Here is a 13797-nt window from a genome sequence, read left to right as displayed (position 1 = left end):
TCTTAAGTGAATACTTCTCGTATATGTAATCACCAAGTCAAGTCAAGTCAAGTTTATTTGTCACATACACATACGAGATGTGCAGTGAAATGAAAGTGGCAATGCTCGCGGACTTTTGTGCAAAAGACAAACAACCAAACAACTATAAACACAATCATAACACACATATTCTTTTACATAATAAATAATGGAAGGAAAAACGTTCAGTAGAGTTAGTCCCTGGTGAGATAGGCGTTTACAGTCCGAATGGCCTCTGGGAAGAAACTCCTTCTCAACCTCTCCGTTCTCACCGTATGGCAACGGAGGCGTTTGCCTGACCGTAGCAGCTGGAACAGTCCGTTGCAGGGGTGGAAGGGTTCTCTCATGATATTGTTGGCTCTGGAGTTGCACCTCCTGATGTATAGTTCCTGCAGGGGCGCAAGTGAAGTTCCCATAGTGCGTTCGGCCGAACGCACTACTCTCTGCAGAGCCTTCTTGACCAAGAGTCAAGAGTGTTTTGTTGTCTGTCTGAAGAAGGGTCTCGACTCGAAACATCACCCATTCCTTCTCTCCAGAGATGCTGTCTGTCCCGCTGTGTTACTCCAGCATTTTGTGTCTACCCTCAATTTAAACCAGCATCTGCAGTTCTTCCCTACATGTGTTTTATTGTCATATGTCCCGAAATGGAACAATGAAATTCTTACTTGCAGCAACACAGCAGATATGTAAACATCTGTAAATAGTGTAAACAAGGAACTGCAGCTGCTAATTTATATATTTTTTAAAAACAAAGTGCTGGAGTAACTCATCGGGTCAGACAGCATCCCTGGAGAACACGGATAGGATTGAGTGATTATTGTGCCATCCTGCCAAGCAATGACTGATCTGTCGGCAATGTTGGGCTGCATTGGGTCTTTGGTTCTGCTCAGGGTCACAGTTACACTTGTGACATGTCCCAGTGTTGTGACATCACAATGCGGCTGCTCGGACCACCTCTGCCATGATCACCAGCATCCTCTTGGGCTCATGAGGCACTCGCTTCTGCGTTTCACCCCGATTTGTAACCATGTGCGATGATGCTGAAAAGATTCGCCGAGATAATATGAAGCTCACTGCTGAAAACAAAGCATTAAAGCACCAGATTACCCTCCTAAAAGAAAACGAGGAGCTACGTAATCTCCTGTCATCCAACAGTGCACCGGCACTTGGACAGAACCCAAAATGTTTCCCAGCCTTCAGCCATCCCACCGCAGCACGAGGTAATTAAATTTGACTTTGTGGTTGGCCTGTAAAATTATTTGGGATCTTGACTTTGACCAAGATTTTTCCTAGTTCAATCGTGAAGCTCAAATCTGAGATAAATTTATCCAAGAGTTGGAAGATCACCCCTCATCCTCTTGCTCCCCAAGGAATTAAGCCCTAGCCTGCCCAAACTCTCCCTATAGCGCAGGCCCTAGAGTCTTGGCAGCTTCCTTGTAAATCTTCTCTGTACCCTTTCCAGCTTAACAACATCTTTCCTATAACAGGGTAACTAAAACGGAACACAGTACTCTAAATGTGGCCTCACCAATGTCTTGTACAATTATAGCCACTTTCAGTACTCCAGCACTATCCCAATTTAAATTATCAATGAGGAGTATTTGGCGGGTTGAGACAGGGTTGGTTTCAAAAGAGCTTTATTGTTGAAGCGGTGAAAACAACGGTACAAAACAATGTCAAGTGACCCCACCACTCGCCACATCTTCCCATCTCCCCCCATGTCTGCCTTCCGCAAAGACCGCTCCCTCCGCAACTCCCTCGTCAATTCTTCCCTTCCCTCCCGCACCACCCCCTCCCCGGGCACTTTCCGTTGCAACCGCAAGAAATGCAACACCTGTCCCTTCACCTCCCCCCTCGACTCCATTCAAGGTCCCAAGCAGTCGTTCAGGTGCGACAAAGGTTCACCTGTATCTCCTCCAACCTCATCTACTGCATCCGCTGCTCTAGATGTCAGCTAATTTACATCGGTGAGACCAAGCGTAGGTTGGGCGACCGTTTCGCCGAACACCTCCGCTCAGTCCGCAATAACCTACCTGACCTCCCGGTGGCTCAGCACTTCAACTCCCCCTCCCATTCCCAATCCGACCTCTCTGTCCTGGGTCTCCTCCATTGCCAGAGTGAGCAACAGCGGAAATTGGAGGAACAGCACCTCATATTCCGTCTGGGGTCCTTGCGCCCTTATGGCATCAACATTGAATTCCCCCAATTTGGCTAGCCTGTGCTGTCCCCTCCCCTTCCTTCACCCTCTAGCTGTCTCCTCCCACCCTCCCATCCGCCCGCCCTCGGGCTCCTCCTCCTCCTCCCTTTTTCCTTCTTTCTTTCCCCACCCCCCATCAGTCTGAAGAAGGGTTTCGGCCCGAAATGTCGCCTATTTCCTTCGCTCCATAGATGCTGCTGCACCCGCTGAGTTCCTCCAGCAATTTTGTGTACCTGTGATGTGACAGTGTTTGGGCCTGGAATGTATGGGAGGTTGTGGCAGCCAGACCATGCCAAGGGAACACATCTTCAGTTGCTGTGCTTGTATGTAATCTATCTATCTCAAAAATATTGAGTTTTAAGCACTCTAGCATGTAAAACAAGACAAAGTGTCACCCAGTAGTTTGCAGAAACCCAGGTTCAATCCTGACTATGAGTGCTTTCAGTATGGGGTTTGTATGTTCTCCCTGTGACCACGTGGGTTTTCTCTGGGTGCTCCGGTTTCCTCCCACTTTGCAAAGATTTGCAAGTTTGTTGGTTAATTTGCTTCTATAAATTGCCCAGTGCGTAGGGTGCAAAGGTGGGATAATGTAGGACAAGTGTACGGGTGGTCGTTGGTCTGCCGACGGCCCCTTTCCCATGCTGTATCTCTTAACTCTAAATTGAACTGTAAACCAAAGACTGGGAACAAGCATCCAGTGGAAAATATAAATGAAATCCTCACCAAGACTTTAAACCAGTCGAATGGGAGTTGGAGAACTACAGCAAAAGGAAAATGGTTCTGAACAAACTTGCATGTGGAAAATTGGAAAATGTATGTAGGAACTAACAAATGTAAAATTATTAAACTAGGAGAGAAAAGTAAATAACACAGGTCCACAAAAAAGAGAAGGGTGAACATATTTTATACAGATGTATAGACTTAAAAAACAAATCAAGTAAATTGCAAGCTTCAATACAACATGGATGAAGGATATTATAACTAACCATTAATGAGGTATAACTTGCTACCTCAAGTCAAGTATGGCCCAGTTTATCAGGTTCACAGGAAAGTTAAGCAAATGGCAGAGAGGAACTATCTTGGTGACTAAAGAGGAAACCTCTTCAGTGATGTGATAAAGAGAATGCAAACATTAAGTAGTGAAGGTTTGATAGTTAGAAGTGAGGAAGATTGTCATGGGAGTTGGGTAGCACTGTGGCACTGCTGGTAGAGCTGCTGCCTCACAGTTCCAGCAGACAGGGTTCTATATGAGCTCCAGTGGTTGCAGAACAAACCATTCCCCAATAATGTACCTGTACCCTCACATTCCCTTCTTCTTCTTGCAGAATGAAACATAAACCAAAGGAATAGTTGGATCTCAAGCCGGGTGTTGAGCAGCCAGGTTGTTGTCTCTGCGTCAATGTCTGTCAGGCCCTGAGCTCCATTTGGTGGGTGGTAGAGCGGGTACCCAGAGATGAATGGTTGGCTGTCTATTGTTCTGCTCCACATTCACAGGCTGGGCTCTGGCGGAGTCCTCATCTCCACAAGCTGGCATTGAAACGCCCAACTCCAGTCCGAAGTCTGTTGAGCTTCACCCATGCTCCTCTGGGGAGATCAGACCCTGGACAGCTTTTATCTGGTGAAGAGATGTAGCTGTGTAATGGAGATGAGGTTGCTTTCCACACCTGTGACCACTCGGTAGCTATCCAATGTGCTTTTGTCTCGGTTGGCTGGATGGATGCTAGGAATTGTTTTCAATGAGGAGCAAACGGGTGATGGTACTTCAGTCGGGGAGGCCTCTGCTCTCTGCTGATAGCCTGATGGAGGAGGTGATCTTGGTCCATGGCACGACGAGATAATGCCAGAGTTGCTGTTTGCCTTCGGATCCCTGCAGGCGGAATGCCTGCAAGTATAGGAAGCTGCTCGACTGGAGTAGGTTGAAGGCACCCAGTGATGGTTCACAAGGTGCTGTTCAGGCTCGTATCTATCAGACTAGTATGTCTACTACTACTCCATACGGGTGCGCAGTACTCTGCTGGAGCATACACAAGAGCTAAGGCAGAGGTGCGAAGAGTTGATGGACTGGCTCCCCAACTTGTTCCTGCCAGGCGTCGGATGAGGCTGCTACATGTCATGACCTCGTCAGGTGTTGACGGAATGTAAGTGACTCTATTGTGTATTGTGTTCTTTTTATTCGTATGGCTATGTGGTAACTCAAATCTCACTGTACCAATTGGTACACGTGACAATAAATGTAACTTGAACTTGGGGTACAATGAATATCTTGCATGCAGCAGCGTTAAAGCACATATACTCAGACAATGCACAAAATATAAATTATAGATAAATTACCCTTTAAAGATGGCACCAGAGAGAGTCCATTTTTTGTAGGGATCATGCAGAACACATTTGTCCATACACATTCTGTTTTATTTTAATGTGTAGGTGCCTCGTTGTGCTGTTCCACAGAACGGATCAGCCCCAATGACTTCCAGGACAATCGGCAGCCAAGTCCAACCTTGGAGAACCTTCTTACCCTTTCGCTGTCTGATGATTCCCACGCACTGAGCTGCAACAGTGCTCTCAGTGGACTGCAGCCAGCTCAGGTCCCCACTTACTGCCGCAGCACTGAATTGTTTGAAGCCAGTAATCCTGATGTCACGAACAGCTCATGTGATGAAATCATGAACAGCCAACTTTCCGACTCTGAGGCCCGGCCCACCAACAAGAAGATCTGGTTTTCAGAATCAGCCACATCTGATGAATCTAAAAAGCTGTTCCTTGAGGAAGGAAACAAAACACGGGTGTTTTATGTGAATGGTAAGGCTTTCTTTCTTTTATATGGCTAGCTTGTGGCATAGGTGAAGTGCTGTGTTTTTGAGGGTAAATGCAGTGATTTATGCCTGAAGGGGCTTCGTCGAAGAGACTGAGGGGAGGTAAAACGTAACATGTGACATTTTTCTTTTTGCAAGTACCTCTAGTGTTGGCACAGTGAGGATGGTAGCTAAGGCAGTGGTATGCTCATCCTACAGGATGTGGCAAGTCAAGGAGACCTCCTGTATCCCTGAGGACTACACCTGTGGGAAGTGCATCCAGCTGCAGCTTCTAACTGACCAAATGAGGCAACCTGAGCTGTGGCTGGGTGAGCTGAGGCTCATCTAGGGGTATAAGAGTGTCATTGAGGCCTTAACATGCAGTAGTCACACTTAAGATACAGGCAGAATGTAGATGGGTGAGGGCCTGTTTCCGAACTGTAACTCTAAACTAAACTAAATTATACCCGGTGCCAGGTGCTAGTGAGGGTAGGAATAGGAAGATAGGACGGATTATTGCATGTGTGAGGTTGGTACAGGGAACTGGGTTTCAGATATCTGGATTATTGGTATCTCTTGTACAAGAGGCATGTGTTGCACCTGAAGTGGAGAAGGCCAATATCATGGCAGGCTGGTTTACAAGTGCAAGGTGAGAGCTTTAAACTAGGCGAAGCAACATTTCACTTGTACTTCTTCCAATCTAGTGTATTGCATTGGTTATTACATCAAAAACAAGAGGGGAACCAAGTAGAATGTAGGACTGCTGAAGGTTAAAGAAGGGAATTTGTTCTTCGAGTCAGAGAATATAATACTTTGAATCTGTATTCACAAGGAGAATGACATGGAGGTGTAGGGCCAGTTTAAAATCAAGAAGGACATGGTGTCAATAGAACATAGAACAGTGTGGCGGTCCCTGGGGGGTAGGCCACTCCTTGGATCATCCCCCTCGCCGATTGAGGGACAGGGGCGTTGGTCTGCCACGGGGTTTCCTGACGACTCCCCAGGGGCGGAGATACGGGGTTTCCTGACGACTCCCCAGGGGCGGAGATAAGGGTGTCGTGTGTGTGTTCTCGTACTGCTACCATTAAAAAGCTTCTTTAGAATCCGCCTGGTGTCCGGCCTTTTCCTGACCTCGACCAGGCCACTACATTGGTGACCCCGACGTGATTTGAACACGCAGCCTTCAACCTGGAAGTAGTGGACGTCCTTCCCGAGGCGTTTGGAGACTCAGAGCAGGTCGGGACCGCTATCCACCGCGTCACCGCTGCTCCCAGTCGGCCCCCGCGGCTAAATCCGGCGGCCATTGCGCATTCCACAGCAGGCACGTCCTTCCAGCACGGCCAGCCTGCAGTTCGAACCAATGCCAGCAGAGGTCGCTGGCGTTCAAACCAGCCTAATTCGCCTGCAGTTCAACCAGACGCCAGCAAAGTTGGTTGGTGTTATTACCATCGCCGCTGGGGAGCTGCAGCCAGGCTTTGTCGACCACCCTGTTCGTTCTCGGGAAACTGAAGGGCCGGTCGTCAGAGATTCCTTCGGCGGCCGGCACGATTCATCGCGTTTTCGCTTGGGACCGCCGCAGTGGGGGACGTTTCCTCGTCGACACTGGTGCGGAAGTGAGTGTTCTGCCTCCCTCCATTGCCGACATCCGTGCGGGCAAACAAGGCCCCCTCCTCACCGCGGCGAACGGGAGTGCTATTCGCACCTACGGGTTTCGCACCATCCCGCTCAACTTTGGCCGCAACTCGTTTTCGTGGAGGTTCGTCATTGCAGACGTTTCCCAGCCGCTGCTGGGCGCCGACTTCCTTCAAGCCCATTCACTGCTCGTGGATGTCAAGCGGCGGCGCCTGATGCACTCTGTCACGCTGGAGCCGGTCTTCCTCCGTACTGGCGATCCGGTAGTACGCCCTGATGGCCCCCTGTCATCCGTGGATGCGACTTTCGCGCGCATCCTGGCAGATTTTCCCGGCATTCTCGTACCCCACTTCCGCTCCTCCACCCCGAAGCACGGGGTGGAGCACCATATCCCCACTACTGGCCCGCCTGTGCACGCCCGAGCACGTCGTCTCGCCCCAGACAAGCTCCGTCTAGCTCGGGAGGAGTTCCGCCAGATGGAGGCGATGGGCATCGTGCGTCCCTCCGGTAGCCCATGGGCCTCACCGCTCCACATGGTCCCTAAGAAGAACGGGGGCTGGCGCCCGTGTGGGGATTACCGTCGCCTGAACGATGCGACCGTCCCCGACAGGTATCCGGTCCCGCACATTCAGGACTTCAATGCCCATCTTGCTGGAGCATCCATATTTTCCAAGGTGGACCTCGTGCGGGGGTACAATCAGATTCCGGTCCGCCCCGACGATATCCCGAAGACGGCAATTATCACACCATTTGGTCTGTTCGAGTTTGTGCGGATGCCGTTTGGGTTGAAGAATGCCGCGCAGGCCTTTCAGCGGCTTATGGACTGCGTGTGCCGCGAATTGGACTTTGTCTTTGTGTACCTGGACGACATACTCGTGGCCAGTCGCTCGCGGCAGGAGCACTGCACCCACCTCCGTCAACTGTGTCAGCGCCTCAGCAATTTCGGTTTGGCTATCAACGCGTCCAAGTGCCGTTTCGGGGTGACGGCTATCGACTTCCTCGGCCACCGCGTGACTGCACAAGGGGTGGTGCCTCTGCCGACCAGGGTGGACGCTATCCGCAGGTTCCCCCGTCCGACCACAGTTAGGGGCCTGCAGGAATTCGTGGGGATGGTCACTTTCTATCACCGCTTCCTGCCGTCAGCGGCTGCAGTCATGCGTCCGCTTTTCCACCTGATTGCTGGTCATCGCAGGGAGGTTGATTGGTCCGTGGAAGCAACAGCGGCATTTGAGAGGGCTAAGGAGGCACTGGCTGATGCCACAATGCTCGTCCACCCACGAGAGGACGCCACGACCGCCTTGACGGTGGATGCTTCTGAGGTTGCGGTTGGGGCAGTGTTAGAGCAGCTCGTTGAGGGTTCCTGGCGGCCACTTGCCTTCTTCAGCAGGCATCTCAGTGGTCCTCAGCGTCGTTACAGCGCCTTCGACCGTGAGCTCCTTGCCCTGTATCTCGCCGTACGTCATTTCCGGTATTTTCTGGAGGGGAGACCATTCACTGCATTCACGGACCACAAGCCACTGACCTTCGCGTTCGCCAAGGTATCAGACCCGTGGTCTGCCCGGCAGCAGAGGCAGTTGGCGTATGTGTCCGAGTACACTACCTCCATCCGGTTCATTGAGGGCAAATTTAACAGGGTGGCCGATGCCTTATCAAGACCTGCAGTCCACACGGTTCTCCAGGTCGGTGAGGGGATCAACTATTCCGCCCTGGCAGCCGCTCAGCTTGCCGACGAGGAGATGGTCGCCTACCGTACGGCGGTTTCGGGCCTGCAGTTGGAGGACGTTGTCTGTGGCCCCGGGGGTACCACGCTGCTGTGCGATGTCTCCTCTGGAGTTCCGCGACCCATCGTTCCCATCGCCTGGCGGCGCAGGGTGTTTGACGTGCTCCATGGACTTGCACATCCCTCCATCAGGGCGACAGTAGCCCTGGTAGCCTCCCGCTTCATGTGGCACGGGCTGCGGAAGGAGGTTGGACATTGGGCGCGCACTTGCATCCCGTGCCAGACTGCCAAGGTGCAACGATATGTGCACGCGCCATTGCAGGAGTTCCCCATTCCTCATAAACGTTTCGACCACATTCATGTGGACATCGTGGGGCCGCTGCCGTCGTCCCAGGGCATGACGTACCTATTCACCGTTGTGGACCGTTTCACGCGGTGGCCTGAAGCCATTCCGCTACAGAATTCCACAACAACCACCTGTGCTCGAGCATTGCTGGCGCACTGGATCGCCCGGTTCGGTGTTCCACTGGACATAACGTCCGACCGGGGGCCTCAGTTCACGTCAGAGCTGTGGTCGGCCATGGCACGCCTCCTGGGTGTTCGTCTGCACCACACGACGGCGTACCACCCGCAGTCGAACGGCCTAGTGGAGCGGTTTCACCGGCAGCTTAAGGGTGCCCTGAGGGCACGGCTCACTGACCCAGACTGGGTAGACGCTCTACCGTGGGTTTTGCTGGGGATACGCACCGCACCCAAGGAGGACTTGGCCTCCTCCTCCGCCGAGTTGGTGTATGGGTCTCCGTTAACGGTGCCCGGGGAGTTCATCCCGCCGGCACGTGGCCAGGTGGAGCAGCCTTCGGACGCTCTGCAACGTCTTCGGCAGACGGTGGGCAAGCTGGCGCCGGTGCCCACGTCTCGTCATGGGTCCTTCCGTCCGCACGTTCCCTCTGCTCTGGAGAACTGCCAGTTTGTTTTTCTGCGCAGGGATGCACATCGGACACCTCTACAGCGGCCGTACGAAGGTCCCTTCCGGGTCTTGGAACATGGCTCGTCGACTTTCGTCCTGGACATTGGGGGTCGGCGTGAGACTGTTTCAGTTGCGCGGTTGAAGCCAGCACATATCGATATCGATCGGCCGGCGCTGGTAGCGCTGCCCCGAAAGCGAGGGCGGCCCCTGTCTAGGGTACCTCCTCCTCTGGCTACTTCGTCCCCCGCACTTGTTGACCAGGCGCCTGTTCCAGGGCCGAGCGTTGTGTGCACCCGGGCTGGCCGCCGTGTACGCCCTCCTGTCCGTTTCGTACCTCGGGTACTTGGGGGGGGTCCTGTGGCGGTCCCTGGGGGGTAGGCCACTCCTTGGATCATCCCCCTCGCCGATTGAGGGACAGGGGCGTTGGTCTGCCACGGGGTTTCCTGACGACTCCCCAGGGGCGGAGATACGGGGTTTCCTGACGACTCCCCAGGGGCGGAGATAAGGGTGTCGTGTGTGTGTTCTCGTACTGCTACCATTAAAAAGCTTCTTTAGAATCCGCCTGGTGTCCGGCCTTTTCCTGACCTCGACCAGGCCACTACAACAGCATGGCACAGGAATGATTGTGCTGCACATCATCACAAATTAAACTGACCTCATCTCCCTGTATAAGATCTATATCCCTCTATTCCCTGCACTTCCATGTGCCTATCCAAAAGGCTTTTAAACACCACTATCGTATCTGGTTCCACTTCCCTGGCAGTGCGATCCAGGCCCTACTGCTCTCTGTGTAAAAAATACTTGCCCTGCACATCTGCAATAAACTTTCCCCCTCTCACCTTATAGCTATGCCCTCCAGTGTTAGACATTTCTACCCTGGGAAAAAGTTTCTTACTCTCTACACTAGCTAAGCCTGTCATAATTTAGCTATGCCTGTCATAATCGAGTCTCCCGTCAACCTCTGATGTTCCAGAGAAGACAATCCAAGTCTACCCAAACTCTCCCTATAACTGAAACTCTCTAAGCTAGGCAGCATCTTTTCTGTAAGCTCTCCAAAGCCTCCATATCTTTCCTGTAATAGGGCAACCAAAACTGCACGCAACACTCCAAATGCGGCCTATCAAAGTTCTGTAGAGCTGCATCATGAGTTCCTGACTCATACATTCAATGCCCCTGATGATGGCATTTTGATAGTGGCCAAGGGGCCTGTCTCTGTAGTGTATGGCTCTATAACTATGATTCTAGAAGGTGTGGGGATAATCTCCGACAGGTTGAGGGCAGGATTGCTGTGGGGATTCATGTTAATCAGTGGTCAGTGATGCTTTATTCTCACATTTACAAACGCACAGTGAAATTCTTTTTTCTGCATACAATTCAGTAAAGTATTGCCATACCCAAGTGCGATCCCCGATTAGCTAAGTGTACAGAAATTGTCTATTGAGACCGCATGCATGAGTCGCCAGGTTTTGCCGCAGTTTCCATGTTTCTATAAAGCCAGGAACAGGAATGCTTTTGTGTAGGAAGGAACTGCAGATGCTGATTTAAACCGAAGATAGATACAAAAAGCTGGGACAGGCAGCATCTCCGGAGAGAAGGAATGGGTGACGTTTCGGGTCGAGACCCTTCTTCAGACTGAAAGTCACGGGAAACGGAAACGAGAGATTTAGACGATGATGTAGAGAGATATAGGACATTGAATGAAAGATATGCAAAAAAAGTAACGATGATAAAGTGAACAGGCCATTGTTTGCTGTTTGTTGGGTGAAAACGAGAACCTGGTGTGACCTGGGTGAGGGAGGGATGGAGAGCAAGTAAATGCCGGGGTTACTTGCAGTTAAAACAATCAATATTCATATCACTGGGTTGTAAGCTGCCCAAGTGAAATATGAGAAGCTGTTCCTCCAATTTGTGGTTAGCCTCACTCTGTCAATGGAGGAGGCCTAGGACAGAAAGGTCAGTGTGGGAATGGGAAGGAGAATTAAAGTGTTTAACAACCGGGAGATCAGGTAGGTCCAGACGGACTGAGCCTTGTTTCAGTCTTTCCAACATACAGTAGTTAACCATGGGAATTTCTTACATACACCAGGTCCCTCTCATAATTTAAACTTAAATTCATACTGCTGTGCCTCATGTTTCCCACCAAAACACATTACACATTACCTGCTATTAACGAAGGCAATGCTGGCTCATCAGATTGGCGGATGGGATGGAATGTATGTCATACGAGGAGAGATTAAACAGATAAGGCATATCCACACTTAATTTAGAAGAATGAAAGATAATCTCATTGAAATACAGAATATTCTTATGTAACTTGAGAGTGTCTATAAGAGTTTGTGGATTCCCCATTCTGACGATGTCTACAACCAAGCATCGCAGGTGCAAAATAAAGGGGCTACCCATTCTCAAAAGGGGGTAAACATATGGAATTCTCTACCCTAAAGGGGTTGTGGAGACTTGGTTGCTGAATGTGTTCAAGACAGAGCTCGATAGATTTATTTAAATTAAGGGAACCGTGGCGTGTGAAGGAAAATGGTGCTGAGGTTAGACTAGGACATTACCGAATGGCAGAGCGGTCAGGAGGGTTTGAATGGCTCATTCCCGCTTATGTTTTTTATGCTTTTATATTTGAGCTTCACAGCCATGTTTTTATCTAGGTCACCAATATGGTTGTGTCCTCCAAAACCCACCACTGTCCTTCCTGCTATTGAAACCATATTTTTAACTTGCAATTCTTGCAGAGATGGACTCCTTCTCAAACCTGGCAAAGAACAGTCGAGTGATTGGAGAGATAGCGTTCCAACTGGACCGGAGGATCCTCGCACACGTGTTCCCAGGACTAACCAGGTTGTACGGATACACAGTATCCAACATTCCATCAAAAATCAAACAGGTACTTGATGAGTAAGCTTGGAGAAATGGGCAGAGAAATGGCAGATGGAGTTTAACCCGAGCAAGTGCGAGGTATTGCACTTAAGAAGTTGAATGTAAGGAGAGAGTATACAGTTAATGGCATGTGCCTTAATAGCATTAATATGCAGATTGAACTTGGAGTCCAATTTAACAGCTCACTAAAGGTGGCAGCACAAATAGATAGGGTGGTAAAGAAGGCATACGGTATGCTTGCCTTCATTGTTAGGAGCATTGACTGTAAGAGTCAAGAAGTCAAGATGCAGCTCTATAGAGCTTTGGTTAGGGCCACATTTGGAGTATTGCATGCAGTTCTGGTCACCCCATTAAAGGAAAGATGTGGAGGCTTTGGAGAGAGTGCAGAGGCGGTTTACCAGGATGCTGCCTGATTGAGAGGGTTTGAACTATAGGGAGAGGTTGGATATATTTGGTTTGTTTTCTCTGGAATGTCAGTGGTTGAGGAGAGACTTGATGGAAGCATATTAAATTGCATATTATATGGAAGCATAATATTGCATATTAAAGAGGCATAGTGAGAGTAGATATTGGTAATGTCCAACACTAGAGGGCACAGCTACGAGGTGAGAGGGGAAAGTTTAATGGAGATGTGTGAAGGGGGGGAAGGGGCCTGGGATGCATTACCAAGGGTGCTGGTGGAGGCAGAAACGATGGTGCAGTTTAAGAGGCTCATGGCTGATATAGAGGGGTATGGATCATGTACAGGCAGTTGAGATCATGTTTGGCACAAAGTTTAAGGGCCGAAGGGCCTGTTCCTGTGCTGTACTGTTCTATGTTCTATCTTGCCGTGTAATATCCTGCAGAAAAAATTAGATCCGGTTAAAAAAATTGGAAATCAGTTTGTACATGGCAGTTTGTACATGGTAATAAAATATGTCAGAAGTTTTTAATTCTTGTCAGCTGTTGTGCTCTGGTGTTTGAGAAATTCACTGAAGATAATCTAATTTTCAAATTAGTTATAGGATAACACATTTCTGACTCATTATTTCCATGTGTTTTGGTATTTCCCACAGAATTCGGTTAATGCCATCGATGGAACAGTGGATAAGCAGAAATGGAAAGAAATGTCACAGTGTTATGCAGCTTTACTATCAAAATTGGAAAAACTCAATTATAAAACCGATATCCATACTGGCTTCAGTGAATTCCTGGTCAACTCCTATGGAATTCTCAAGCAGCGTCCAAATGCCTACACCAACATCACATACAATCCTATAATCCTGCGCAAATTGGTCATCGACATGGTTCCTGCCAAGTTCCTACGGGACACCCTGGTCTTGCTGAATTGTCTATGTGAGCTGTCTCGTAATGACAAGAAACCTCTGTTTCCATGGTGACCAGGAGATGCAGCAGCTGACATTATGCATAAGATAAAGACATTTCTATTTCCCTCTTTTAAAAAAATCCTATCAAAATAGATTGCAGAAAATATTGATGTCCCATTTTATTCTATTATATGTACACTTAGCATTCAAAGTGCAGAAGAGTTATAAATAAATCTATGATTTTGAAAAGAAAAGTTTTTGCCAAATTGTATTTAAAT

At 49.5% G+C, this 13797-nt stretch overlaps 1 protein-coding gene across 1 annotated transcript; it reads left to right on the top strand.

Moving 5' to 3' along the window:
* The first annotated feature begins 1045 nt into the window (after positions 1-1045).
* spatc1l (spermatogenesis and centriole associated 1 like) lies at positions 1046-13797 on the top strand. The gene is made up of 4 exons (XM_033023494.1): positions 1046-1238; positions 4640-5014; positions 12068-12219; positions 13268-13797. The coding sequence occupies exons 1-4, from the start codon at positions 1046-1048 to the stop codon at positions 13589-13591; spliced, it is 1044 nt and encodes a 347-aa protein (XP_032879385.1). The 3' UTR covers positions 13592-13797.

This window comes from Amblyraja radiata, chromosome 7 (assembly GCF_010909765.2).
Source record: "Amblyraja radiata isolate CabotCenter1 chromosome 7, sAmbRad1.1.pri, whole genome shotgun sequence".
Classification (NCBI taxonomy): domain Eukaryota; kingdom Metazoa; phylum Chordata; class Chondrichthyes; order Rajiformes; family Rajidae; genus Amblyraja; species Amblyraja radiata.
Note: the sequence above shows the minus strand (reverse complement) of the source record. Positions and strands in the feature narration are given on the sequence as shown.

What these genes read in the sequence shown, in the direction of transcription:
- spatc1l (XM_033023494.1), top strand. Translation starts at nt 1,046, where the DNA reads ATGTGCGATGATGCTGAAAAGATTCGCCGAGATAATATGAAGCTCACT. An exon ending in ACGGGTGTTTTATGTGAATG is followed by an intron (nt 5,015 to 12,067) that starts GTAAGGCTTTCT and finishes CAATTCTTGCAG; the next exon opens with AGATGGACTCCTTCTCAAAC. An exon ending in TTCCATCAAAAATCAAACAG is followed by an intron (nt 12,220 to 13,267) that starts GTACTTGATGAG and finishes TATTTCCCACAG; the next exon opens with AATTCGGTTAATGCCATCGA.